A 26,716-nucleotide genomic window follows, 5' to 3' on the forward strand; every position below is an offset into this window, starting at 1 on the left:
TTGGAGGAACCTACTCCATGTAGTCCATGTATGTTGCATTTCTTGAGGTAAGTCTTCAAAGTGTTTTTGAAGCACTTTCTTTGTCCTCCTCTTCTTTGGGAGCTTTCCTTGAGCGGGGAGAAGATGATTTGCTTTGGCCGTTGGGACTCTGACATCTGAAGTACACCCGGCCCAAGGGAGTTGGTTTAAGGTGATCATGGCCTCAATGCTGGTGCTCTCGGCTCCTTTAAGGAGGCTGATATTAGTACGCTAGCCCTCCCAGCTGATGCTGAGAATCCATCTCAGACAGCATTGATGATACCTTTCTAGGCCTTGGGGTGGCGTCTGTACATGGTCCAAGTGTCTGAGCCATAAAGAAGCGGTTCGAAGTTTTATGTTTATTTATTAGTGTCACAAGTAGGCTCACATTAACACTGCAGTGAAGTTACTGTGAAAAGCCCTTAGTCGCCACACTCCGGTGTCTGTTCGGGTACACCGAGGGAGAATTTAGCATGGCCAACGTACCTAACCAGCATGTCTTTCAGACTGTGGGAAGAAACTGGAGCACCCGGAGGAACGTACTGATTCTGTACAGACAGTGACCCAAGCTGGCAATCAAACTGGTGTCCCCGGAGCTGTGAGGCAGCAGTGCTAACCACTGTGCCACCATGCCACCCGTTCGGAGGATGACTGCCTTGTACCTGAGGATCTCGGTGTCAGCACGAATGTCCCAGTTGTTGAAAACTCTCATCCGAAGGCAACGCTTACAGGATTGGATATGATGTTGGATCTCTGCATTGAGGTCGGGGAAATGTTCCACGTTAAGGAGGGTTTCTCCATTGATCCTGATGGAGGGAGACAGTGGATCTTGCCCTGGGTCGGGTCGGTAAAAGACTTGAATCTTCTTGAGATTGAGACTGAGACGGATTCTTTGATATGTTCCTGTGAAGGTGTTAAGCATACTGAGTGATGTCAGTGTCACTTCCTTCTTGGATTTCAACCATTTGAGGCAGCTGACAATGAATCTGTATTGTGCACACTGGTCTCAGTCAGGCAGGCAAGGGTGGGATAACACTGCTATTATATATTGTATTGTGATGCTATACAAAACACCATGTTAAAAAAAAGGGAAAAAAAAATGACCTTCAGCAGTGCAATCGGAAACAAAACAAAACTCCTGGCTGGAGTTTCTACCCCATAAACAGCAGGGCACTGAGGCTAATTCAATGGCCCAATTCCAATTACAACACATCAGATAATTCAAGACAAATTAGGGATCTTGCTAATCTCATGTCTCATTTCCATAACAACAGTGAATCGATCAGCAGATAAATGGAGGTCAGCTCCTTTCTGCAATTTCATTCCATATGGCTAAACAAACTGGGAGCAGGCCATTCAGCCCCTCGAGCCTGTCCCACCATTGGATAAGACCATGGCCTCTGCTTTCCTTTTCACCCCCATCTCCCTTGTCAAATTTATCCAATTCAGGCTTAAAAGTATTCAATGGCCGAGACACCACTGCTCCCTGGACAAGAGAACTACACAGACTAACAGTTCCCAGAGAAAATGAAATCCCCTAATCTCTATCTTAAATGGGAGATGCTTCCTTTAAGCTGTGTCTCCGAGTTCCAGCCTGTTGCACAAGGGGAAGCATTCGTTCAGCATCCCCCTGTCAAGTCCTGTAGGATCGTATGTTTCTGTAAGATCACCTCTCAGATGGATAAACTCCAATGGATACAGGCCCAGTCTGTTCTACCTTTCCTCATTAGACAACCTGTTCAGACCAGGATTCATTCAAGTGAACATTTGAAGCTTTTAATGCAATGATATCATTTTTGAAATGTGAAGGCCAGAACTGTACACAATTCCCCAAATGTGGTGCCACCAATATCCCAAAAAATGGTAGCAAAACTTCCCTACTTGGATAACCATTCCCCTTGCACTAAGCAAAATTCCATTTGCCTTTCTAATCACTTGATGTGATCCTGCGTTCCAAACTTTTGTGATTTACGTACCAGGACGTCCAGATCCCTCTGTAATGCAGTGACGTAAGTGAAAGATGTAATGTAACCAAACATCTCGCATATTTTGAACCTGGTGAAATGGTCAGGATCCGGACCACATGTGGCCAAAACAAATTGGTGCTGGTACACAGTCAGGCTCCACAACCGAATAGCTGTGTGGTCTCCTCTTGGATGGTGCTCAGGACAGATGGAACCAGCATCACCTACTGCTGGTACCTGAACAACCATCATCAACCAACACTGCACTCCAGTATCCAGCCTGCATCCAGGTCCGCCTACACTAATGGAAATGGATGCCCCTCTAAAGGCCAATGCAGCAAGCCCTGCAGCCTCATGGTACACCACAAGGACACCTAACACCAATCACACTGAAGACACAAAAACAAAAGCATCTCAACACAGCCAACTGGTACAATCACATGCTCAGGGCACTGAGCCAACCAAACTCAAAGTTCAAGAGAAAAGGACAATAAGCGACGGAGGTTGAGGGGAGACCTGATAGAAGTCTACAGGGTTGAGAGAGGCATGGACAGAGTGGATAGTCAGAAGCTTCATCCAAAGGTGGAAGAGTCAATTACTAAGGGGCACAGGTTTAAGATGCAAGGGGCAAGTTTTAAAAGAGGCAGATTTTTTTTTTTACACAGGGAGAGGTGGGTGCCTGGAACTTGTTGCCGGGGGAGGTAGTGGAAGCGGATACGGTAGTAACTTTTAAGGGTCGTCTTGACAAGTACATGAATGAGATGGGAATAGAGGGATATGGTTCCCGGAAGCGTAGAAGGTTTTAGTTCAGTTTGGCAGCATGGTCGGTGCAGGCTTGGAGGGCCGAAGGGCCTGTTCCTGTGCTGTAATTTTCTTTGTTTTTTTTTGAATAGATTTTGTTTTAAAAGGGCAGGGAGAATGTTGGACAACGCACCTGCTGCAGCAGCCCGATCAGTACATTGCTTTTTGTATATAGTTAGGCACTGTTAGCCCTGATTAACTTTATATGTGTAAGTAGTTTCGACTTTGTAACCGTTCTCTTACACTGTTACCAGCTCAGTGCTATCAACTGTCCCAATGTTAATGGGGCAAGTGTAGGCCGGGTGGTCACGTGGATGTTGGGATGATGCAGGTACAAAAGGGGTGGCTTGTCGGAAGCATGGGAATTTTCCCGGAGTGTGGACAGAGACACACCATGTATAACTGCTCAATTACTGTCAATCTATATATGCTATTGTTAGTTCATGGTCGCCAGTTATTGGAACCTAATACTTCTATCGAGCAGCCCTCCCTCACATCAATTGAGAAGGGAAATGATATGAATGGGAATGGATCGTCAGACCCTGGACACATTGGCTGGCCTGGGAGGCAGCCTTCTGACACTATCAAGGAGCTCTAACTTGGGTAGAGGTATGTTACCGAGGTTATCCACTTGACAGCCATGGCTCTATCCTTGTTGCCATGTTGCAGAGCCAGAGGCGTTGCGAATGCTGCCTCCATGCATTGCAGGTTTGGTCTGCACAGCACATCTACTTCTTTGCCATTCCTGCTAGGTTGTGGCTTCAGTCTCCAGCAAACACAGACGCTCAACAAAAGCACCTATAAAACCACTCGGAGTAAAGGACACAGCAATGGAAAACATCCTGAAGGTGTAACTTATCGGTAACCAGAGTGCCTTGCTTCTTAAATACAATACTGCAAGACCCATCTTGCTGCATTCGTATCCTTGGGGAACATTGGAGAGGTCTCACGGGTGAGGACTGGCATTGCAATCTGGCCCTCCCCCGCCTCATCAGAAGCCAGCAATGCCATTGAAGTGTCACTGGGAGCCACGGACACAAACGTTTTGCTCATTCTTTCTTACAAAACAGGCTTACAGTGAGATGCCAAAGTGAATACCTTCTGAGAATCCACACAAACTATCTCCACTGTGTCCCCTGCACCTGTCGAGTCAGCCACAGTTTCAAATACAATTCTATTCATTTTGTCTGCGATAAATACACACAGCTGGTCACAAATGACACAGACTAGCCCTTAGGTATTAAGCAATTTGAATAATGTATTGAATCACAGAGCACAGAAGGAGGTACTTTGGGGCTTTTGTGCTACTGCCAGCTCTTTGAAGGAACGAGGGTGAGACATATGAAGATCAGTTTCCAAGGACATGGCTAACGCAATGCTTCACTCAGATACGCACACAGACATGGGCACCCAGTGCACACACGTGCACACACACACACACACACACACACTCTGTGCAGCAACACACATGCATGTAGCAGATGCACATGCGTGCAGCACACACACACACGCAGCACACATATGCAGCACGCACACATGCAACACACACACACACACAACACACGTGCAGCAAATACACACATGTGCAGCACACACAATACTTACAGAAGCAGGGAATGTTTCTGCTGTATGTAGGTAATCTGTCTTCTGGACACTTCATCTATATCAGTGAAACATGAGTAGTTGGCTGCAGAAGCAGGTCGTACAAACTTGACCAAGGGAGAGGCCGGGAAATCTATCTGCATTTGAAATGATACGAGTTATATTTTAACATTCGGGGCACACGCTTTACCACAGTGGCAAGAAATGGTGATGAAATTCATTGCCATTATATTGTTGCACTCAATAATAAGGAGCAACCAAACAAACATTTCATCGAGCTAAAATGCACATAACTGTATTTCCAAGTAATCCACTGCGTGAAGCACTTTAATATGCTTTGTCATAATAATGTGAAGTAGAAATGCAAATTTTATTTATAATCCCCAGATTACAGTAACAAAGAAATCAAAGAACAGGAAGATGGCCATTTGCCTCCTTCCCCAATCTGCATTTAGGATCTTAGTGGGGCCGAGTTTTCAGTTTCTTTTGCTTGCTCCTTATCCCCGAGACTTATCTCAATTTTCTGCCTGTCCTGTGCTCTTAATTCTGCTTTTAAGTCATTATCCGGGATCATTCTGAATGCTTTAATCAGCTTCACATCGTTCATTCCACACTCTGCCAACTCTGCACGTTGAAATATTCCCTCGAATCATCGCCAGTCTCAGGCTTCACATAAGATTGCAAACACTTGTTTCCATTGATTGGCGAATCAAAGACAATCGACCCATGGGTACATTGTCTACGTCTTACATCATTCTGTACCCCACTGCTAAATCCACCTGCCGAGTTTGAAAGAATTACAAAGAAGGGGCTCGAGGGCTGGATCTTGTGGAGGTGACTGGAGTCCCAGGGAAGATCCACCATATCTTTTTTCACTCAGGCACTTGGCTGGCCAGTATCAAGGCTTCCCGCGTTTCAAGACCTGTCCGCTAAAAGCAGCCAATCAAACACCATCGCCCTCTATCGAAAAGGAGGTGGCTGTTGCCAATATGACACCCACCCAATGCTCAGAATCAACAAGGATCCCAAATGCGAATTCTGGGGGTGATTGGTGATGGTGAGGGGTGCCTGGCGGGGGAGGGGTGAATGGCGGGGGGGGGGGGGGGGGGGGGTTGTCGGGTGAATGGCAGGGGAGGGGTGGTCAGCTTGGCTAAGGCAGGGGGTGACTCTCAGCAGCTCCCCTTCTAAATGCCAGGTCCCTCGATCCGGGCACTGAGTGCCTGTGAATGAGGAACCCCACAGGTTGTTTGTTATGCTCCTCACGTGGGGGTTCCCCCACCCCCTGCCGGTTAATACCAACAGTAGAGGGACGAGGCCCTTCATTGAGCACTGATTGTCCACTTGAGGACCTCAATTGATAGTGGCCCATCCCATCGTGAACTTAATGGGCTTGCCGTAAACAGGTCCAGGCTACGGGCAATCAAGTGGGTGGTCCAACCTGACTGTCTGTTCCTCTAGTGCGGATATATTTGTGACTGGGTATCCCTGGAGAGGGAGGTGTCTACGGGCACTAGTGAGGCCTTCCATGCTCGGTCGGCACCCCAGTTTCACTTCTAATTTGTTTTTGTTTATGCTGTCCCTCAGTTTGTTGAATTTAGTTTAGCTGGTTAACAACAAAAGAGTTAATTGGGACTTAATTGGGGTGGCAGTGGGGAGGTGACGAGATCCTAACTGGCCTTCTGAGTAAATGCTTCTTCTCAGCACAGGGGAGGGCCCAAGATTCCAACTGTAATCTTTCCTTACGCTGCTGACACTTCATTAAAAGTAAAAGTTTACACCTCCTCTTCCAGTGAAATATTAATGTAGAATTTGTTCTGATTTTACGGGATGTGGGCCTCGTTGGGTGGGCCAGTATTTATTGCCAATCCCTAATTGCCCTCCATTCCAGAGGGCATTTTGAGAGTCAACAACATTGCTGTGGATCCGGAGTCAGATCAGGCAAGGATGGCAGAATTCCTTCTCTAAAGGGCATTAGTAAACCAGATTAATTTTTTTTTTTACAACACTCAACCATTGTTTCAGGGTCATCATTAGACCTTCAACTCCATATTTTCACTGAATTCTAATTTCACCATCTGCCATGGTGGGATTCAAACCCGGGTCCCCAGGTAAATACCCTGAGTGTCTGGATTCTAGTCCAGTGACAATACCACTATGCCACTGCCTCCCATTCACCCCCTGCACTGTTGCGGTAAGCACTGAACGTGACTTCATCTGGAACCACTTTCATAACGACCTCATACGTATTATGACATTTACAATTTGATCAGTGATGTATATGAAAAACCAAAAGAAAATGTCTATTTACTGAAAAGTTTTCTTCTGCTTATATAGCTCACCAAATGTTGGGCACATAGCCAAGAGCTTGATTTGTTTTGCAAACAGGAATAAAGGATGGCGTCTTCAGGTGAATGGAAAGTGAACTACAGAAAGATCCACATTTTCTCCCAGCTGATTTCCCTCATTAAGGTTTGCATTTCATCTGTTCCCTAATTGATTGATTTTGGTCCCTGGCCACAAAACCGTTCAATCTTTCATCAGCCAAGGCACTAAAATAATATTTATTTTCTCTGCCAATTTTGACTGCAATTTGTGTGGGCACTGACTCCCTGTTGGGCATGGTTCTCCTGACTGTAATCTATCCTAGAGTTTTGTACCCAATTTCCCTAGTTTCACGCTCAAGCCTTTACCGTAGGCGGACAATTGTTATTATTTCCTTAGAGACAGATAACTTTCAAAAAGAGATTCAAACTTCATAGATGAAAGCATTAGACAGCAAGATTTCATGTTTTCAGACTTTTACTGTAACAAAGGACTCACCACACCATTGATTAAATTCTATCTTTGTAGGCATTTATACCTTAAACCACAAAACAGAGTGTCATGGCACTGTTGCCTCACAGCACTAGGGACGCAGGTTCCATTCTAGCCTCGGGTGACTGTCTATGTAGAGTTTATACATTCTCCCTGTTTCCTCTGAGTGTTCTGGTTACCACCCATAATCCAGAGTTGTGCAGGTTAGGTGGGTTGGCCATACTGAATTGCCCTTTCGCGTCCAGAGATGTGTAAGTTAGGTGGATGAGCTATGATAAATGTGTGGGTTACACAAGGTGGTGGGGAGGGCCGAGGTGGGATCTCTTCCAGAGAATCGAGGCAGACTCAATGCGCCAAATGGCCTTTGTTTGCACTGTAGGAATTCTATGGATTCTACGAACATTCCCCTTTCCAATTTTGCATATCCAAAAACACAATTTAAAGATAGACTTTATGTTGTACTTTAAGTAGACTTTCAATTCTTGCGGACCTACTCCAACACGATACTTAGCTCCTGAGGATTTAATTATGTTCTTTTTCTCTCTCAGCCTGGGAACTTTTAATCTCAGAACTGTCTTTTACAGTGTGGCTTCTTTTTTAACTCAGAGATTTTTACTGTCACACAAGTTAGGTGAATCTTCCAGCCTTGTTTTAACTGCTCTTGAATTTGGTCTTTTCAGTCAGAGCATGTAGCACAGAAACATTTTGGGTGCTCTCTCTTTCCATATCCTGGCAGGCTGACCTTATCTGTGAGTTCTCACGATATCTTAGACCCTTGTCCTCACAAAACCCTCTTCAAGGCTTTGTGAATCACATGGGCCATGTATCAAGGTAGAAAACTCTTCTGAACTCCAGTGGATATAAGCCTAGTCTGTCCAACTTTCCATCATAAGACAATCTGCCCATTCCAAATATTAGAACCTGCTACCAACACTTTTACATCCTTCCTTCAATAAGGATTCCAATATTTTATACAGTACTCCAGATGTGACCTCACCAATGCCCTACAAAATTGAAGCCCAATCTCTCTACTTGTCTATTCAATTGCCCTCACAATAAACAATAACATTCTATTAGCTTTTCCAGTTACTTTCTGTACCTGTTTACTAATCTTCTGGCATTTATACACCATAGCATCCAGGCCTCTCCGCATCTTGCCACGGAGGTGGGAGGGGGGTAGGGGGAGATGGCTAATGTGGTTCCACTTTTCAAGATGAGCGGTAGAGATGAACCAGGAAATTAGAGACTGATGAGTCTCATGTCAGTGGTCGGAAAACTATTGGAGAAAATCTTGAAGGAGAGAATTACTATCTACTTGGGCAGCTGTGGGTTAATTAGGAAGAGTCAGCATGGCTTTGTCAGAGGGAAGTCATGCCGAACAAATTTTTTAGAATTTTTCAAAAATGTGACCAAGTGTGCGGATGAGGGAAGTTCAGTTGATATCGTTTATATGGATTTTAGCAAAGCTTTTGACAAGGTCGCACATGGGAGACTGATTGAGAAGGTTAAAGCACGTGGAATTCAGGGAAACTTGGTGAGATGGATCAGTAATAGGACTCAGTGGGAGTGGTAGAAGACCGTTTGAGTGACCGGATGCTCATGTCCAGCAGTGTACCACAAGGACTGTACTGGAACCCTTACTGTTTGTTCCATACATAAACGATATAGATGAAAATGTGGGGGAATGGTAAGCAAGTTTGGAGAAGATACCTAGTTTGGTAGAGTGGTTATTAGCAAGGTAGATGCTTGTACATTACAGGAATATAGATGGGTTGGTCAGAAGGACAGGGCAGTGGTGGATGATTTTTAACCCTGATAAGTGTAAGGTGATGCACTTCGGAAGAATAACTAAGACAACGGGGCATTTAATGAATGGCAGGACACTGGGAAGCTCAAAGGAACAAAGGGATCTTGAGATAATTATTCACAGATCCCTGAAGTTGGCAGAGCACGTGAATAGGATAGTTAAGAAGGCATATGGGACATTCGCTTTCACCAGTCGTGGTACAGAGTATAAGAGCAAGGAGGTAATGTTGGAGCTGTACAGTGTGTTGGTTCGGCCACAGCTGGAGCATTGTGTGCAGCTCTGGTCATCTCACTACAGGAAGGATGTGATAGCACAGAGGAGGTTCACCAGGATGTTGCCTGGGATGGAGCATTTGAGCTATAAAGAGTGACTAGATAGGCTTGGATTATTTTATTTGGAGCAGAGAAGGCTGAGGAGTATGGACAGGGTGAGAAAGAAGCAGTTCTTCTCCTTAGTTGAGCGGTCAGTTACATAGTTTCAGGCTAAGGGGCGGGAGATTCAGGGGGGGATTTGAGAAAATACTTTTTCACTCAGTAGGCAGTGGGAATCTGGTGTGCACCGCCTGGGAAGGTAGTGGAGGCTGCAAACCTTACAACCATTAAAAAATATTTGGGTGAGCATTTGAAAAATCATAATGTTCAAGGATATGGGACAAGTGCTGGAAAATGGGATTAGCGTGACTTTAGTGATACTTATTATTGGTTCAGTCTCGATGGGCCAATTGCTTTTCTGCAATGTATGACTCTGAAATCTCATGATTTAAGCAAAATGTTTCTTCTTTATTCTTCCTGCCAAAACGAACAACATCACATTTGTCAGATCTTTGTCCCTCACTTAACTTCCTTTTGTAGCTTCCTTGTGTCCTCTTCATAACTTACTTCCCCATCTCATCTTTGTATCATCAGCAAATTTACACCTATATCCAATTCATTTATATAAATCGTAAAAAGTTGAGGCACTGATCCCTGTGCCACACCTCCCATTCCACCTTGCCAACCAGAAAATGACCCATTGTTGTCTTGTCTATTTCCTGGTCAGCTTGCCAATCTTCTACCCATGCCAATGCGTAACCCCCTATACCACAAGCTTGTACTTTCCACAATAACATTCGAGTTGGCACCTTATTAAAAGCTTTCTGAAAATTGGAGTACGGTACGTTCTACAATGTGCAGAACCTGTCAGCACTGCGGATAATCTTAGATTTAATTCATTGTCTCCCTCGATGAAAATGAATTGTTATGCCAGTTCAATATTCAATTACCTCATCATCGGGTGTACAAAGATACGGCTTCTTACTCATAAAGCTGATAGCTGGTTAGCTAATCACTGCAGGAAGTATCTTCAACAATTCAAAACTTTCAGACAGCCCAAATAAACCATAAATTTAATTGTTGATATGCACTTGCACCCTGCCCATTTCTCTCAGGTGCAATCATTAAGAATACAAAGGAAGCTTTCACGACACCATTACGATATTGTCCTTTTCGACTCTGGCAGCCTGGCAATGGGTTACATTGCTTTATCTGGCGTTGTTCCAGCTTGATCTTTTATTGTGTTTGTTGCAGAAATCAGTGGAAGTTCAACATTACTCACCTGCAGGATCAGGTTGTCTGCTTGGTCGGTGTCAAGACACAGTAGTTTTGAACTTTGGGCCAACGCTCTGTTTCACAATGAGGAACATGTCATTAGTTACACTCATTAAGTGACCGCTGCATTTTATTGTTGTAGATTTCTGGAGCTGTTCCACACTGTCTAAACTGAGACCATTCACCTGTTGTAAGGGTTTCTGCTCAGCCACACAAGGACAGTTTCAGTGAGGAGTGCTGCCTCGCGAGAACGAGTCAGAGAAGGATTTTGCCACCTGACTGTCAGTGGAAACAGCTCCAATAGTAACAGCAGTCCAGAACTGAATCGGCCGTATGGGTGAAAAGGGAAAAGTTGTCTTGCTGTGGGGAAAAACAACAGGGCAGGTTGGGACTAATTGATCACCTCTTTCAAAGGGCTGGCAGAAGCATGATGGGCTGAGTGTCCTCCTGTGTTTTCCGATTCAGTGATTTATGTACTTGTCCTAAAGTCTTTCCACATGCCACGCAAACACCGTGGAATATTTCTTTGTTTCCTCCCTGTGAATTGTATCAGAATATGAGTGGCGCAGTGGTTAGCGCTGCTGCCTCACTGCCCGGGATCTGGATTCGATTCCAGCCTTGGGCGACCGTCTGTGTTACACACTTTCCTCCCGTGTCTGAAATGGAGTGCCTCCGGGTGCTCCGGTTTCCTCCCACCGTCTAAAGATGTGGATTGGCCGTGTTAAATTGCCCCGTAGTGTCCAAAGATGTGTAGGTTAGATGGGTTTGCTACGGTACATGCACAGGGTTACAGGGATAGGTGGTGGGGGGACTGGATGGGATGCTTTGTCAGTGAGTCGGTGCAGACTCGATGGGCTGAGTGGCTTCTTCCTGCACTGTGGGGACTCTATGGTGTGGAGTACATCGAAAAGGGAACAGCAGACTGCAAGAAACAGTGAGATTTATAACAAATAAATGTGAGGGATTAGGAAGCAAGGAGCATGGAGTAATTATCCAGACATCAAGGCAAATCTTTGCAGCAGAGAAGCTGCACTCGGTCTGTGATGTCGGTACACAACCAAATGTGTCAAAATATTTCATTTCACAACTCAAAAATAATCCCCAGCATGGATTAAATTAATGGGGGTTGGGTGGGGGTGGGAGTGTGAGATAAACTGACTCATGTCTGGAGGCTTTGATCTGGAGTGTAACCTCTCCGAGTTTGTCCTGGAGTGCTTGCCTTGTTTTTCATTTTGCTGGGCAATTTCCCCAAAGCGGTTCCTGCCCCCCCAGTGCTGTCTGCCAGCCAGATATCCAGTTGGCACAGGCAGTTCTGGCGATTGTTGGCAGGAGCAGTATTGAGAAGTTTATCACCTGACTGTCGGTGGAAACAGCTTCAATAGTAACAACAGTTCAGAACTCAATCGGCCGGACAGGTGAAAAAGGACAAGTTGTCCGGCTGTGGGGAAATCAACAGGGCAGGTTGGGACGAATTGGTCAACTCTTTCAAAGGGCTGGCATAAGCATGATGGGCTGAGTGTCCTCCTGTGTTTTCCGATTCAGTGATTTATATAATCTGTCCTAAAACGTGGAGTCTTTCTAGATACCGTGCAAACACCGTGGAATATTTCTTTGCTTCCTCTTCTGTAAATTGTATCAGTGGTTAGTGCTGCCGTTAGGGATCTGGGTTTGATTCCAGCCTTGGGTGACTGTCTGTGTTTCACACATTCTCCCTGTACCTGCGTGGAGTGCCTCCAGGTGCTCCGGTTTCCTCCCACAGTCGAAAGGTGCGGTTTGGCCGTGCTAAACTGCCCCTTAGTTTCCAAAGATGTGTAGGTTAGACGGGTTTGCCACGGTAAACACACAGGGTTCCAGGGATAAGTGGAGAGGGGGATCTGGATGGGATGCTTTGTCAGTGAGTCGGTGCAGACTCAATGGGCTGAGTGGCTTCTTCCTGCACAGTGGGGACTCTATGGTGCGGAGTACATCGTAAAGGGAACAGCAGACTGCAGGAAACAGTGAGATTTATAACATGTAAATGTGAGGGATTAGGAAGCAAGGAGCGTGGAGTAATTATCCTGACATCAAGGCAAGTCTTTGCAGCAGAGAATCTGTACCCGATCTGTGATATCGGTACACAACCGAATCTGTCAAAATATTTTATTTTCCAACACAAAAATAATCCACTACACGGAGAAAATTAATGGGGAAAAAAAATATATATCCACCATCAGAATGTTAAAAACGGAAAAATCTCAGCAGGATGTGGAAGGGGCTGTGTGTTGCTATAGAAACGGACAAGTTTCTGATAGCGTGCTATAGATAATTCTCCGACCTCTAATAATGTCTTGTGAAAAAGTGAAATGGGGCTTCTGAAGGGGAGGAGGCTTGGCGTGATGTCCAGTGCCTCCAACTGAAACGTCTAAGCAATCACCAACACTCCACGTCACCTCGAGTGAGGCTGGCTGGATTCTGCGTTTGTGAACTTACCGTTTGGAGCTGTAGAGAGGCATGGAGACACTTGCTAGGCTTTTGGTATTCCTGGAGTTCCTGGTGGCATCAGCAGTGATGCGGGATCCGTGCAATGTCAAGTTGAGCAACACCTCACAGGGCAATTGTGCAATTTCAATAGGCATGTTTATTCTGAAATGGAAACAGCAGATTGTTTAGTCCACACACACACACACAAAAAAAGCAGTTCTTCTTTCTCTCCGTCAGACTTAATTCTCAGGATATGGGCATCTCTGGTAAGGCCAGAATGTTTCACCCATCCCCAGATGCCCTGGAGAAGTTGATGGTGAGTGGTCACCTTGAACTGTTCCTTGGTGAAAGTTCTCCCTCAGAGGCTGTTCCATACTTTGGGATTCTGACCCAATGCATTACTGGTCTTCACAATTGCGTCAGCTGATGGACATTGCCCAAAATCATAGAGGTTTACAGCAAAGAAAGAGGCCCTTCAGCCCACTGTGTCAATGCTGGCAACAAGCACCTACCTAACAGGTCTACTGTATTCTGCGTGGCATGCGATAGGATTTGTGAGCTGCTTATAATTTATCTTCCTTTCATGCATCAGGAAACTAAAATATTTAACGTGGTTTCTCCTAATCACAATTCACCCCAAAGTACAACTTGTGATAAAATTCCAATGAGTAATCTAAAGTCTGTTAAACCAGAATTTAAGTCACAATCCACCAAACTCAGTTTTAATGCAGCACAGAGTCACGATCCAAACCAGATTTGAATCTCTACACATCACAGCACAACATGAAACTTGAGCAATCATTTATTTCTTGATAAGAATATAAGAAATAGGAGCAGGAGTAGGCAATTCAGCCCCTCAAACCTACTCCACCATTCAATGCGATCATGACTGATCTCATCTCAGCCTCGACTCCACTTCCTTACTCATTGTCCACAACCCTTCAACCCATTACTGATTAACAATCTATCTCCCCTTTAAATTTACTCAATCTCAATTTGGTGAGCACTCTTGCTTCACAGCGCCAGTAACCAGGGTTCAATTCCTGGCTTGGGTGATGACTGCATGGAGTTTGCATGTTCTCCCCATGTCTGTGTGGCTTTCTTCCAGGTTTTCTGGTTTCCTCCCACATTCTGAAAGACATGCTGGTTAGTTGCATTGACCCGAATAGGCGCCAGAGTGTGGCGACTAGGGAATTACATGGTAACTTCATTGCAGTGTTAATGTATGCCTTACTTGTGATTAATAAACTTTACTTCTGGCATCTACATTCTCGGGTAGTGAATTCCACAGATTCACAACCCATTGGGAGAAGTAATCTCTCCTCGTCTCTGTTTTAAATCTGCCACTCCTTATCCCAAAACTATGACCTCTTGTTCTAGATTGCTCTACAAGAGGAAAGATCCTCTCCACATCTACGTTGTGGTGGCACAGTGGTTAGCACTGCTGCCTCACAGCACGAGGGACCCAGGTTCGATTCCTGGGTTAGGTTACTGTCTGTGTGGAGTCTGCGTGTCTGTTTCCCCCACCTCTCCGTGTCTGCGTGGGTTTCCTCCGGATGCTCCAGGTTCCTCCCACAGTCCAAAAGACGTGCTGGTTAGGTGCATCGGCCGTGTTAAATTCTCCCTCAGTGTACCCAAATAGGCGCCGGAGTATGGCGACAAGGTGATTTACACAGTAACTTCATTGCAGTGTTAATGTAAGCCTACGTGTGACACTAATAAATAAACTTAAAAATGCTTTTTATCACCTCATACACTTCAGATAGATCTCCACTTATTCTTCTAAACTCTAGCAAGTATAGGCCTAAACTGTTCAATCTTACTTCACAAGACAAGCCTTTTATCTCTGGAATCAATCTCGTGAACCTCCTCTGAATTGCCTCCAATGCCACTCTGGCCTTTGTCAAATAGGGGGACCAAAACTGTGCACAGAACTCAATCTCATCCATGCCTTGTATAATTGCAATGATACTTACTTACTTTTATACTCTATTTCTTTAGCTATATATACTAAAATTCCATTTGCTTTCCTCACTACCTGCTTATCAGTTGCCTGCGACTCATGATCCTTCTGCACCAAAGCACTCTGGAGTTTCTCTCCATTTAATTAATAAGTTGCCTTTCCATTTTTATGACCAAAATGGATAACCTCACACTTATCCACGTTAAACCCCATCTGTTATATTTTGGACTACTCACCTAACCTATTATGTCCATATGTAAATTTCGTATTTCCTCATTGCAACTCACAATCCCTCGTATTTTAGTGCCATCTGCAAATTTGGCTATAGTATCTTCTATCCCTGTATCCAAGTCATTAATGCAGATTGTAAACAGTTGGGGCCCAAGGACCAAAGCCTTGTGGCACCCAAATTTTTTATATTTCAAAAATATACTTCATCATAGAATACCTACAGTACAGAAAGAAGCCATTTAGCCCATCGAGTCTGCACTGATCACAATCCGAATCAGGCCCTACTCCCATATCCCTACATGTTTTACCCACTCATCTCTCTAACCGACACATCTCAGGACACTAAGGTGCAATTTTAGCACGGCCAATCAACCGAGCCTGTACATCTTTGGACTGTGGGAGGAAACCAGAGCACCTGCAGAAAACCCACGCAGACACGAGGAGAATGTGCAAACTCCACACAGACAGTGACCCAGGCCAGGAATCGAACCCAGGTCCCTGGAGCTGTGAAGCAGCAGTGCTAACCACTGCACCGCCCACTTCATTCATTAAAAAAAACTCTCAAATAAACTATTGCAAAATGACAGATCGAAATATTATAAACAGTGCAAAAGAAGAATCACTTTTCCAGTACAATATTATGCTTAATTACACGACATTACATTTCATTGCTTAAAACAATATACATGCCTCAGGTTTTACTGTGTGATGTTACTTTTCAGATTGGCAAACAGTTACGCAGGCTGAGGGTATTCTGCAGTTACCAGGCCCTCGGTCTGCCTCGGTTGAAAGGCTTTACAGTGTGGCCTTTCCCCATTGTGTCTGTGCGGCGGCTGCCCCAAGCTTCAGCATGTCCCTCCACAAATGTTACATCTTGCCAACCAGAAAAAGACCCATTTATCCCAAATCTCTGCTTTCTGTCAGTAAGCCAGTCTTCTAACTAAGCTAACAAATTACCCCTAACCTTGAGTATTTACCTTCTGTGCGCCAAGTTATTAAACACCTTCCTGGGAATCCAGATACACTACATCTACAGGATTCCCTTTATCCACTTGTTATACCTTCAAAGGACTCAAGCAAATTAGTCAAACGCATCTTGCCCTTCATAGAATCATGCTGACTCCGATTTGGAAGATTCTGCCACAATTTCTACTGCTGCCGATCTCAATTATTTTAACTACAACCAGAAACGAAAGGAAGGGAGGTTTAGCAGTATCTGATGATGACTATTTCAACACGCGGTACTTACCTCTGATTCCACCTGGCCACAAAGAAAAGGGAAGGCTTTGTGATGGAAATTTCAGCTGTCTTCGCCTGTTGGCACAATTCCTCACCTCCGTAGATTAAGGAACAAGACACAAACAAATTCTCGTAACTACGCGGGGAGAAAGAAACAAAGAAAAAAGTCAACTGTGGGGATTTGCGTTTCGACAAGATCACAACAAGCAGCTATAACTCTCAGATTGGTTAGGTTACTGATGAGAAATATTAGAGCCACCACTGCTTCAAGCACGAGGCTGTGATTGATAGAACTAAAAATTATATTGTTCAAAAATGGACTGGCAGCATTTCACATTGAAGCACAGGTATTTATTAATAATCATAGAATCCCTACAGTGCAGAAGGAGGCATCTGTGCCAGATGCTTCTGTAATTTTATCTGGAGCTCCCGGAAAAATAATTTGTTCCCTTCTCTTAAGCTTGATCACATATCTTCCTTTGAGAGTTTCTTCAATTATATCCTCCTACTTGTTCCTAACTTAGGCAATAGAAGCTAACTGCTTAGATGCCACATTCTTCGAACCATAGAATCCCAACAGTGCAGAAAGGAGACCTTTTGGCCCATCGAGATTGCACCGACTCTCTGACAGAGCATCTCAGGCATCTTATCCAGGGCAGGCCCAACCCCTGCATTACCCCCGTAACCCCTGCATATTTATCCTATTAATCCCCCTAATCTACCCTTCTTAGAACACCAAGGGACAACTTACCATGATTAATCCACCTAATCTACACATCTTTGGAGTGTGGGAGGAAACTGGAGCATGTGGGGGAAACCCTCGCAGACACGGGGAGAATGTGCAAACTCCACCCACACAAACCAAGAACTGAACCTGGGTCACTGGTACTGCGAGGCAGCAGTGCTAACCACCGTGCTGCAGTGTTATATATTACATGGAAAATAATGGGAAGTCTGATGGTGTTTTCGCTCTGAATAGAAAGGAAGGAAGAGGCAAAATCCCCTCTCTTAGTTTTAACTTTCTGAGTTAACTTTTCCACAAATAATCAGATCATACTGAAAAAGTCAATTGTGATATCGTAACAGCAAGTCATTCCGAAGAGGTTAAACTGCGATTGTTCAAAAAAAAAAGTGAAGTTTATTTATTAGTCACAAGTAGGCTTACATTAACGCTGCAAAGAAGGTACTGTGAAACTCCCCTCGTCGCCGCAGTCTGCCGCTTGTTTGGGTTAATGCCCCTAATCATCACGTCTTTCAGACTGTGGGAGGAAACCAGAGCACCCGGAGGAAACCCATGCAAACATGGGGAGAGCAAGAAGGCTCCACACAGACATTGACCCAAGCTGGGAATCGAACCCAGGTCCTTGGCGCTGTGAGGCAGCAGTGCTAACCACTGTGTCACCACAAATGCATGACGAAATTCTTATGTCCTTTTGAAGTACGGTTGTAATTTGGACAGAGCAAGCTCTCACAATCAGCCCTGTGATAATGACCAGAAAACACATCCTGTTCTGGGCAGGATCCGATCAGGGCCAGCAGGGTAAGTGGGGAAATCCTGAGATCCAGGACAGCCAATTCACCGGGACATCTGGGTTCCCACGGTCCATCCGAAGAGGTCGGTGAATCGGACCCCAATGTTAGTTAGAGAATAAATCATTTCTTTCCTTCAGACAGTGCCATGTGATCACTTACATCCACCTGAGAGTGCACCTTTGGCAGTGCGGCACTCCCCCCAGTGTGACATTATCCTATCAATCTATGCTCAAGTCTCTGGCGTGGGACTTGAACCCATGATCTTCTGATTCAGAGGAGAGAGTACCACCAACTGGATGAAGGTTAAAACTGTGGACTGTGGGGCAATGGACAATTCAGCTCACCTTCTAGCCCAGGCACTTGGGATTCCATGCACAGCATAAATGTTGAAGCTCAGAGGTGTGGTTAGCATCTGCGCCTGTGTTACTGGTAGGGTTTCTATGGCATCAACACGGGCAACTTGGTAGTCAGTGTCAAAGTTGTTGCAGTAGATCTGTACAAGTTCGGAGACCGCAGCAGTCAGCGCGTTGATTGCTCCAGTCAGTGAACCTGGAATATAGAAAAAGCATTGAAAAACTAATACTCAGGATACGAGCAGTGTTGGACATGACAGTGTTCCCTGCCCAATCCTTACCATATGGATTTGATACAACTGAATGGTTTACTAGGCCATTTCAGCAGGTAGTTAAAAGTTAAGCAGGTTAGTGTAGGACTGGAGTCACGTATAGTCACACCAGGTAAGAACAGCAGGCTTTATTTCATTCATTCATGAGACATGGGCACTGCTGTCTGGCCAGCATTTATTACCCATCCCTAGTTACCCGAGGGCAGTTGAGAATCAATCCCATTAGGGTGGTTCTGGAGTCACATGTCAGCCAGACCAGGTAAGGACAGCAGATTTCCTTCCCTAAAGGACATTAGTGAACCAGATGGTTTTTTCTGACAATCGACAATGGTTTCATGCTCATCAGTAGATTCTTAATTCCAGATATTCTTTATTGAATTCAGATTCCACCACCTGGCATGGTGGAACTCGAACCCGCGTCCCCAGATCATTAGCTGTGTTTCTGGATTAATAGTCGAGCGATAATACCACTTGGCCATTGCCTCCCTTTTAAAAACTGTCCAGCATGCTACCACCCTGCTTGTGAGTGGCACGTGTAAAGCCCGTGGGGTGCCATTCCCACTAGCAGGCTGGGTGAATGACCAGAGGCTGGTGAATGACCAGCCAAACCCGCTAATGACATTCAAATTAGCGGGCTTGCATAATTATTGGGTTGGCACATGCTCTGGGCAGGATCCAGGAGGGCCAGCGGGATAGGTGGGGAAATCCCGAGATTCAGGAATCCCCATTTTTGACCGACACCCCATTGACCGGGACATCTAGGTTCCCAGGGTCCATCCGAGAAGGTGGGAGAATTGGACCCCAAGTCTATCAGCGCCTTCAAGATCCCCTCCTTGCCACACACCTTTCTGACTTGCATTGCCATTCCTTCACTGACGCTGGGTCAAAATTCAGGAACTCCCTTCCTGACGTGTGGACGCACCTACGTCATATCGACTGCAGAGGTTGTAAAAAGGCAGCTCACCATCACCTTCTCAAGGGCAATTTGGGATGGGCAATAAATGCTGGTCTAGCCAGCAATGCCCACATCCTGGGAATTAATAAATGAAAGAAATTTGTACCTTGCTTGTCTGGTAATTGAACCGTATGAGGTGAAGTCTGAAAGTGGAGAAAAATAACAACTGGTTAGTTACTGAAAACTTTTCTCTGACTGTAATAAAGCAATAAAACCAGATTTTTAGGAATTACTACTGCTATCGAAGACAGATTAATTTATACAAACATTGTAGATCATGTCTGATTGCACACGCTTAACTGACCTGTTTATCAACTTTTTAATGGAAAATTTCCTGATATACATCAAAAGTAAAATAAGATAAATGTTGTGCCACTGAATTTATTCACACAATAAAAGCCTAATTCATGGAGAATATCCAGTGCATGCAATATTTATGAACAGATACATCAGCTGTGGAATTAAATGAAAGAATATAGTTTAATATTTATCTCGTGGGCCAGTAATACCTTTTGTCCGTCGGGGAGAGAGTAGGTTGGGATTTCTCGTTGTGTAGTCATCTCTCGACAGGAGACCAGGGATTGGTCCACTGGAGGAGGGGACCTAAAGCCAACGTTGTCATTGCAACCAGTTTCTCCTGCTGTTTGGAATGTCAAGTTCATTTAGGCTCAGACAAAATTGCGTGCAGGAATCAGTGCAGTAATGTCTCCAGTGATTCACAGAAATCATCCCGTATACAAGTTGGCATTTAACCCAACAAGTTCTTGACCTGGTGACACTGTGGGTGTGGGGGGGGAGTTCTTCCATTTTGAGATTGGTGGGTGGTAGGTGGTGTTGCCTGTCATGCCACCCAGAATAATGGGATCCCATGCCAGATTCTGCGCTAAGAGCCTTACACACAAACACATTCGTCTCTGAGTCACTAGCTGGCACAGCTGTTGATTTGTCCATCTGCCTACGCCATCAGCTGGTGGGTTCGAAGGTCCTGGCACCATATTTAAACCCCAGTCCAGTACACTCACATCATTCCCTCCAGCCCACTCATCTTCACCAGACTGTGCAGAATGTCAGCAACCCAGAGGGAAAAGGCGAGCAGCCTCAAGAAACAACCTGTTTCCTAGATTAAAATACCCTGCCCCCTGAGCCCACACTTGTGAGAAGCCCGGAGCCCACTTCTCCTCTACCCATCCCATCTGGAATCTTCATCTAGAAACAGAGAATCCCTAACATTGCAGAAGGAGACCATTTGGTCCATCGAGTTTGCACTGACACAATCCCAGCCCTTTACTTGTATTTACCCTGCTAGTCCTCCGATACTATGGGGCAATTTAGCACGGCCAATCAACCTATCCTGCACATCTTTGAACTGTGGGAAGGAAAGCCAAGCAGACACGGGGAGAATGTGCAAACTTCTCACATAGTCACCCACAGCCGGAATTGAACCCGGGTCACTGAGGCAGCAGTGTTAACCAGCTTGCTACCGTGCTGCCCAAGCCCCGCCCAGTAAGCACAGTGCTGTCTCGATGGACAGTGGTGCGTGGCACCATGGGAAAGCAGAACCCAACACTCCCCAGTTCCAGGTGCTGTACGGAGCTGAGATGGTGACGGAGGAGGGTTGATGGGTCCAGCAGCACGGGTGCTGTCCATGACGACCAGCTCAGCATGGAGATGGAGGTCAGGAACCAGTCTGCCTTGGTAAAGTGGTGAACAGCACATCAGGAGCAGTGTGACAGAAAGCGGTTACACTCTCCCTGAAGTCTCTGAGGCCCACCTTAACAATTGGGTTTGATGCCAATGGAATTACCCACTGGGGTGATGCAAGATGCGAAGGCCTGATGAGATGCTGGCAGGCAGCTGTTTTAATGAACATTCATGAGATGCCAATGGCATTTACGCCACCAGTCAGTGGGAGGATCGGCCCACCATTAACTTGCCATTGGGACAAATGCAGAGTGATTTTACGCATGTTTCTGAATGTTTGGATATTGTTAGATTCACCATGTCCGCCTGCCACCAGACTCACCAGAAGGGGATGGGGAAATCCCCCCGGCTAAAACACTTCATCCTCATTCGCAGCTGGGATTCCCCGGTGCCACTGAAAACGAAGGGAGCTTTAGCTGGAAAACCAAATTCTCCGTTCTCACTTGCAGCTGGGTGAGTGCGGGCAAGATCGGAGAATCCCACCCTCTGCATGGAATGATATCTCCTGTTCAACCGGATTCAGGAGCAGCCCAGGCACACCATTCACACCAGGAGGTTTACAAAACCTTTGGTCAAAGGCAAATTTGAGGTCAAAAAGGAACTCACAGATGATGATGCCCTGTCCCAGGAATTCAGAGTAAAATATTCCTTGGATTTTTTTTTAAATTCATTTATGGGACATGAGTGTCACTGGCTGGCCAGCATTTATTGCCCATCCCCAGTTGCCCTTGGAGGGCAGTTGAGAGTCAACCACATTGCTGTAGCTCTGAAGTCACATGTAGGCCAGACAGGATAAGGACGGCAGATTTCCTTCCCTAAAAGGACATCAGTGAACCAGATTCCAACAATCGTTTCAGGGTCATCAGTAGATTCTTAATTCCAGATTTTTTAAAAATTCAATTTCTATCTGCCGTAACAGGATTCGAACCCGGGTCCACAGAAATCAGCTGAGTTTCTGGATTAATAATCTAGTGATAATTCCACTAGGCCATCACCTCCCCCTATGGTTGGCCACCATAGAATATTATATATGTTATATTTTAACCATGGTGGAGAATTTTAGAATCTGATGCCAAAACATGGGGAGCTCTTTCTCCCCCAAAGAAAATGCAACAAGATTAGATGAAAAAAAATGGTGCCACATTTTCTAACTGATATTGTCCCAGCCAACTTATGAATTAGATTCTCGCATCTCAATTTGGAAGAAATCATAGAATCTTTAGCCCAAAAGGAGGCCATTCAGCCACCTTACCCAAGACAGGGTTAGTTCCTCAACTGGAGCTCTCTACTGTGACGGAAACAACCTTTTATAATGGAACTATTTTAACAAGATTAGTGAAAGAGTGATGTATTGGAAAGGGAAGGTGCAATCAAAACACGTCTTAATGATGTGTTCCTCAGGCAGATTGCAGCGCTGCTGCTCATTTACTTGATTTTCAAGAACAAATTTCGGTTCCAATTGGCTAGACAATGGTCAGAATTCTCCCACCTCGCTCATGGTTCCCCAGTCCCGCTGCTGCGACTGTGCTGAGCGCCAAGTTCTCCATTCTTGCTGGCAGTGTCGGTAGGGCGAACAAGATTGGAGAATCCTAGCCATAGATCTTCAATTGTGGCAGCATGGCTCAAAAGTTTTGCATTGATATAGCACCTCGTATAGTGTGCTTGGAAGTGCATGATAAAATAGGACTGAGTCAGCATGGCTTCATCAAGGGGAGGTCATGTCTAACAGATCTTTAGAGTTCTTTGAGGAGGGAACAAGGAAATTAGATAAAGGAAAACCAGTGGACACGACTTAGTTAGATTTCCAAATGACGATAAGGTGCTGCATAGGAGACTGTTAAATAAGAGCCCCTGGGGTCAAGGGTAAGATCCTGGCATGGATAGAGGATTGGCTGACTGGCAGAAGGCAGAGAGTGGGGATAAAGGGCTCTTTTTCAGGATGGCAGCTGGTGACTAGTGGTGTGCCACAGCTTTTCACAATATACATTAACGATTTGGGAGAAGGAACTGAAGGCACTGTTGCGAAGTTTGCGCATGATACAAAGGGACATGTGGTACTGCGGAAACAGGGGGGCTGCAGAAGGGCTTGGACAGTTAGGAGAGTGGGCAAAGAAGTGGCAGACATAATACTATGTGGGAAAATGTGACGTTATTCACTTTGGAAAGAGGAATGGAGGCAGAGACTATTTTCTAAAATGGGGAAATACTTAGGAAATCAGAAACACAAAGAGACTTGAGAGTCCTTGTTCAAGATTCTCTTCAGGTTAATGTGCAGGTTCAGTCGACATTTAGGAAGGCAAATGCAATGTTAGCATTCATGTCGCGAGGACTAGAATATAAGAGCAGGGATGTAGTTCTGAGGGTGCATAACACTCTGGTCAGACCCTATTTGGAGTATTGTGAGCAGTGTTAGGCCCTGTATCTAAGGAATGATGTGCCGGCCTTGGAAAGGGTCCAGAGGAGGTTCACAAAAATGATCCCTGGAATGAAGAGCTTGTCATATAAGGAACAGTTGAGGACTCTGGGTCTGTACTCGCTGGAGTTTAGAAGGATGAGGGAGGATCTTATTGAAACTTACAGGATACTGCGAGGCCTGGATAGAGTGGATGTGGAGAGGATGTTTCCACTAGTAGGAAAAAGGAGGACCATAGAGCACAGCCTCAGGCTAAAGGGATGATCCTTTAAAACAGAAATGAGGAGGAATTTCTTCAGCCAGAGAGTGGTGAATCTGTGGAACTCTTTGCCACAGAAGGCTGTGGGGGCCGGGTCATTGAGTGTCTTTAAGACAGAGATAGATAGGTTCTTGATTAATAAAGGGGGGGGGTCAGGGATTATGGGGAAAAGACAGGAGAATGGGGATGAGAGTCATATCAACCACGATTGAATGGCAGAGTAGACTTGATGGGCCGAGTGGCCTAATTCTGCTCCTTTGTCTTATGATATAAATTATATCCACTCATATACCAAGCAGAAAAAGCTGTTGGCAGGTGTCTTTATGAGAGGCAACTGGAGTTGTACAAAAAGTTCCATAGGACATCGAGTGGTGTCAGGGTAACTGATTAGGGAATCAGTGTAGCAATATAACAGACAACACACACTACCATTCTCTTCCAGAGAATTTGTCTGAGATATTAAAGTGTGTTAAACAATGTGTATCCTTAACTTCTTTTGCTCGACTATTCACAGTCTTACCCTCAGCTGGAGTGGCACAGCGGTGCACTGCTGGCTCACAGCAGGTTCAATTCCAGCCTTGGGCGACTGTGTGGCATTTACACGGTCCCCCTGTGTCGACGTGGGTTTCCCCCGAGTGTTTTGGATTCTTCCCACACTCCAAAGATGTGCAGGTTAGGTGGATTGGCCATGGTAAATCGCCCTCCCCCAGGTTAGGAGGATTAGCAGGGTAAATGAGAGGGTTCTGGGGATAGGGCAGGTGGTGGGCCTGTGTAAGATGCCCTGTCGGAGAGTTGGTGTGGGCTTGATGGGCCGAATGGCCTCCTTCTACACTGTAGAGATTCCATGATTACATCCTAAACTCTGGAATTTTATAAAATCCCTACAGTGCAGAAGGAGGCCACTCAGCCCACTGAGTGTGCAGTCACTAACTTCCGACCCAAACCATTTCACTTCATTGACTCTCTCTGCTTAAAGTATTCCTTAAAATTGATCAGTTTGCTTTTGGCCATCTTTCCGAATATCTCTTTCTGTGACTCAATGTTAAGTTTGGTCTGATAACCCACTAGGATGTGTTACCACGTTGAAAGTGCTACGTCGATACAAGTTAGTGTTGTTACAGTAGGTCTTACACAAGGGATTAGGTTCGCCTGCAGACAACTCACACAGATTGAGGGAAATAGACAATAATGATACATCTCCTGGAACTCATTGGCGTTGGCGAACTCAGCACTGGAGGGATAATTATATCTGGTTAGGTTGCTGACTGTGGCAAAGGAATCCCGTAGATAACAAACTAGAGGTCATGAGAAGTTGACAAAAAAAAAATCAAATGAAAGAAAGGTTTGCTTCGTCACGAACAAGTTCACAAACAAGTTCACAAACGACTGTCTGAACAGGTTTCTCACTTTTCCTTACACCCCATTCAGCTCTGCAGAGGTACTCGGACTTACATTCCACTCACCTCCAGGCAATTCCAATGTCAACAATGTGCTGCTAATTATTTCTCTCATCTGGGAATTGGACACACTCTTCTGAAGAAAGGAAATGATTTTGCAAACCTTTAGGGAAAGTGGGGGGCGCTTGATTCTGAGACTCATTTCAAAGAGCTGACACACTCATGATGGGCCAAATGGCCTCCACTATTGTTGCAAGGTTCTGTGGGGGTTGAGGGGAGGGGCTGGAAGTGAGGCAAAAGGGCGGGGGACTGGGTGATGCGTTTTTATATACAGCATTGCTCTCAAACAGTGCTATATACATTAGACCAATTCCGGCTGTCGACTTCCACTGGTCATGAAGTGTACAATAAAAGATCATTTATTATTGTCACAAGTAGACTTACATTGACATCTCCTGGTTGCCATACTACAGTGCCTGTTCGGGTACACATGGGAGAATTTAGCACCTAACCAACACGTCTTTCGGAGAGTGGGAGAAACAGGAGCACCTGAAGGAAACTCACACAGTCACAGGGAGAACGTGTAGACTCTGCACAAACAGTGACCCAAGCTGGGAATTGAACCCAGGCCCCTGGCACTGTGAGGCAGCGGTGCTAACCACTGTGCCGCCCACACTACCCCATTTACTACCATAACTCCAGGCCAGACTTTAAGCTTCAGGGTTGGCCCCTTCTTTATGAGGGAAGTGGGTATTTGGACAAAAACACGATTAAAAATTTCCTCACCGACATAAAATTACACTTGGATTGTCAACCCAATTCAGCCAATGGTAGATTACCACCTGGTGGCCAGTTTGAGATGTTCAGGCCTAAAATGAGCGGCCATTTTGACAGTTTATACGGTTAGTTGGTATGTGAATCACGGCAGGCAACTTAATGATGTGTTCAAGAATATTTAATCATAGCCTGTTCTTTGCTGCTTATCTACTTGTCAGACATGTGTCACTATTGTACGTATAATTGGTTGATGAAAGAGAGCAGCCATTTTAATCTCTATTTATTCACCATTTAAACCTGGAGAATAGGAACTAGTCAACACCCAAGAATAACTTTCAATCCCTTGCATTGTTATGGTTGCCAATCTTCAGGATGGCCTGAGGGCACTTTTCAGGAAACTTCATAGAACCGTTGAAAGCAAATTGAAAAATCAGAGGGACAATAGAAAACATTTGTTATTTACTATTATAAAAGAAACATTGGACATGAGGCTGGTTGTGATACTACCAAGAGTCATTCAAGCAGGAAGTGAAGAGTGTTTTCACTTTCTGATTGGTTGAGAGATGTATGG

The 26,716-nt window shown here is 45.1% G+C and overlaps 1 protein-coding gene across 4 annotated transcripts in view; it reads right to left on the reverse strand.

The window, feature by feature from the left end:
* The window catches only part of LOC145355302 (phosphatidylinositol 3-kinase C2 domain-containing subunit gamma-like), a 232,168-nt gene that overhangs the window by 119,617 nt on the left and 85,835 nt on the right, over positions 1-26,716 (reverse strand). For all 4 annotated transcript variants that reach the window (XM_080207240.1, XM_080207237.1, XM_080207238.1 and 1 more), the window contains 6 exons: positions 19,705-19,741; positions 18,363-18,567; positions 16,496-16,621; positions 13,062-13,214; positions 10,600-10,666; positions 4,389-4,522 (listed from right to left, as the gene is read on the reverse strand). In XM_080207240.1, the coding sequence (XP_080063366.1) occupies positions 4,389-4,522; positions 10,600-10,666; positions 13,062-13,214; positions 16,496-16,621; positions 18,363-18,567; positions 19,705-19,741 (722 nt within the window). The remainder of the gene's footprint in view (positions 1-4,388; positions 4,523-10,599; positions 10,667-13,061; positions 13,215-16,495; positions 16,622-18,362; positions 18,568-19,704; positions 19,742-26,716) is intronic.

This window comes from Carcharhinus amblyrhynchos, chromosome 19, assembly GCF_965287045.1.
Source record: "Carcharhinus amblyrhynchos chromosome 19, sCarAmb.v2.hapA, whole genome shotgun sequence".
Taxonomy (NCBI): domain Eukaryota; kingdom Metazoa; phylum Chordata; class Chondrichthyes; order Carcharhiniformes; family Carcharhinidae; genus Carcharhinus; species Carcharhinus amblyrhynchos.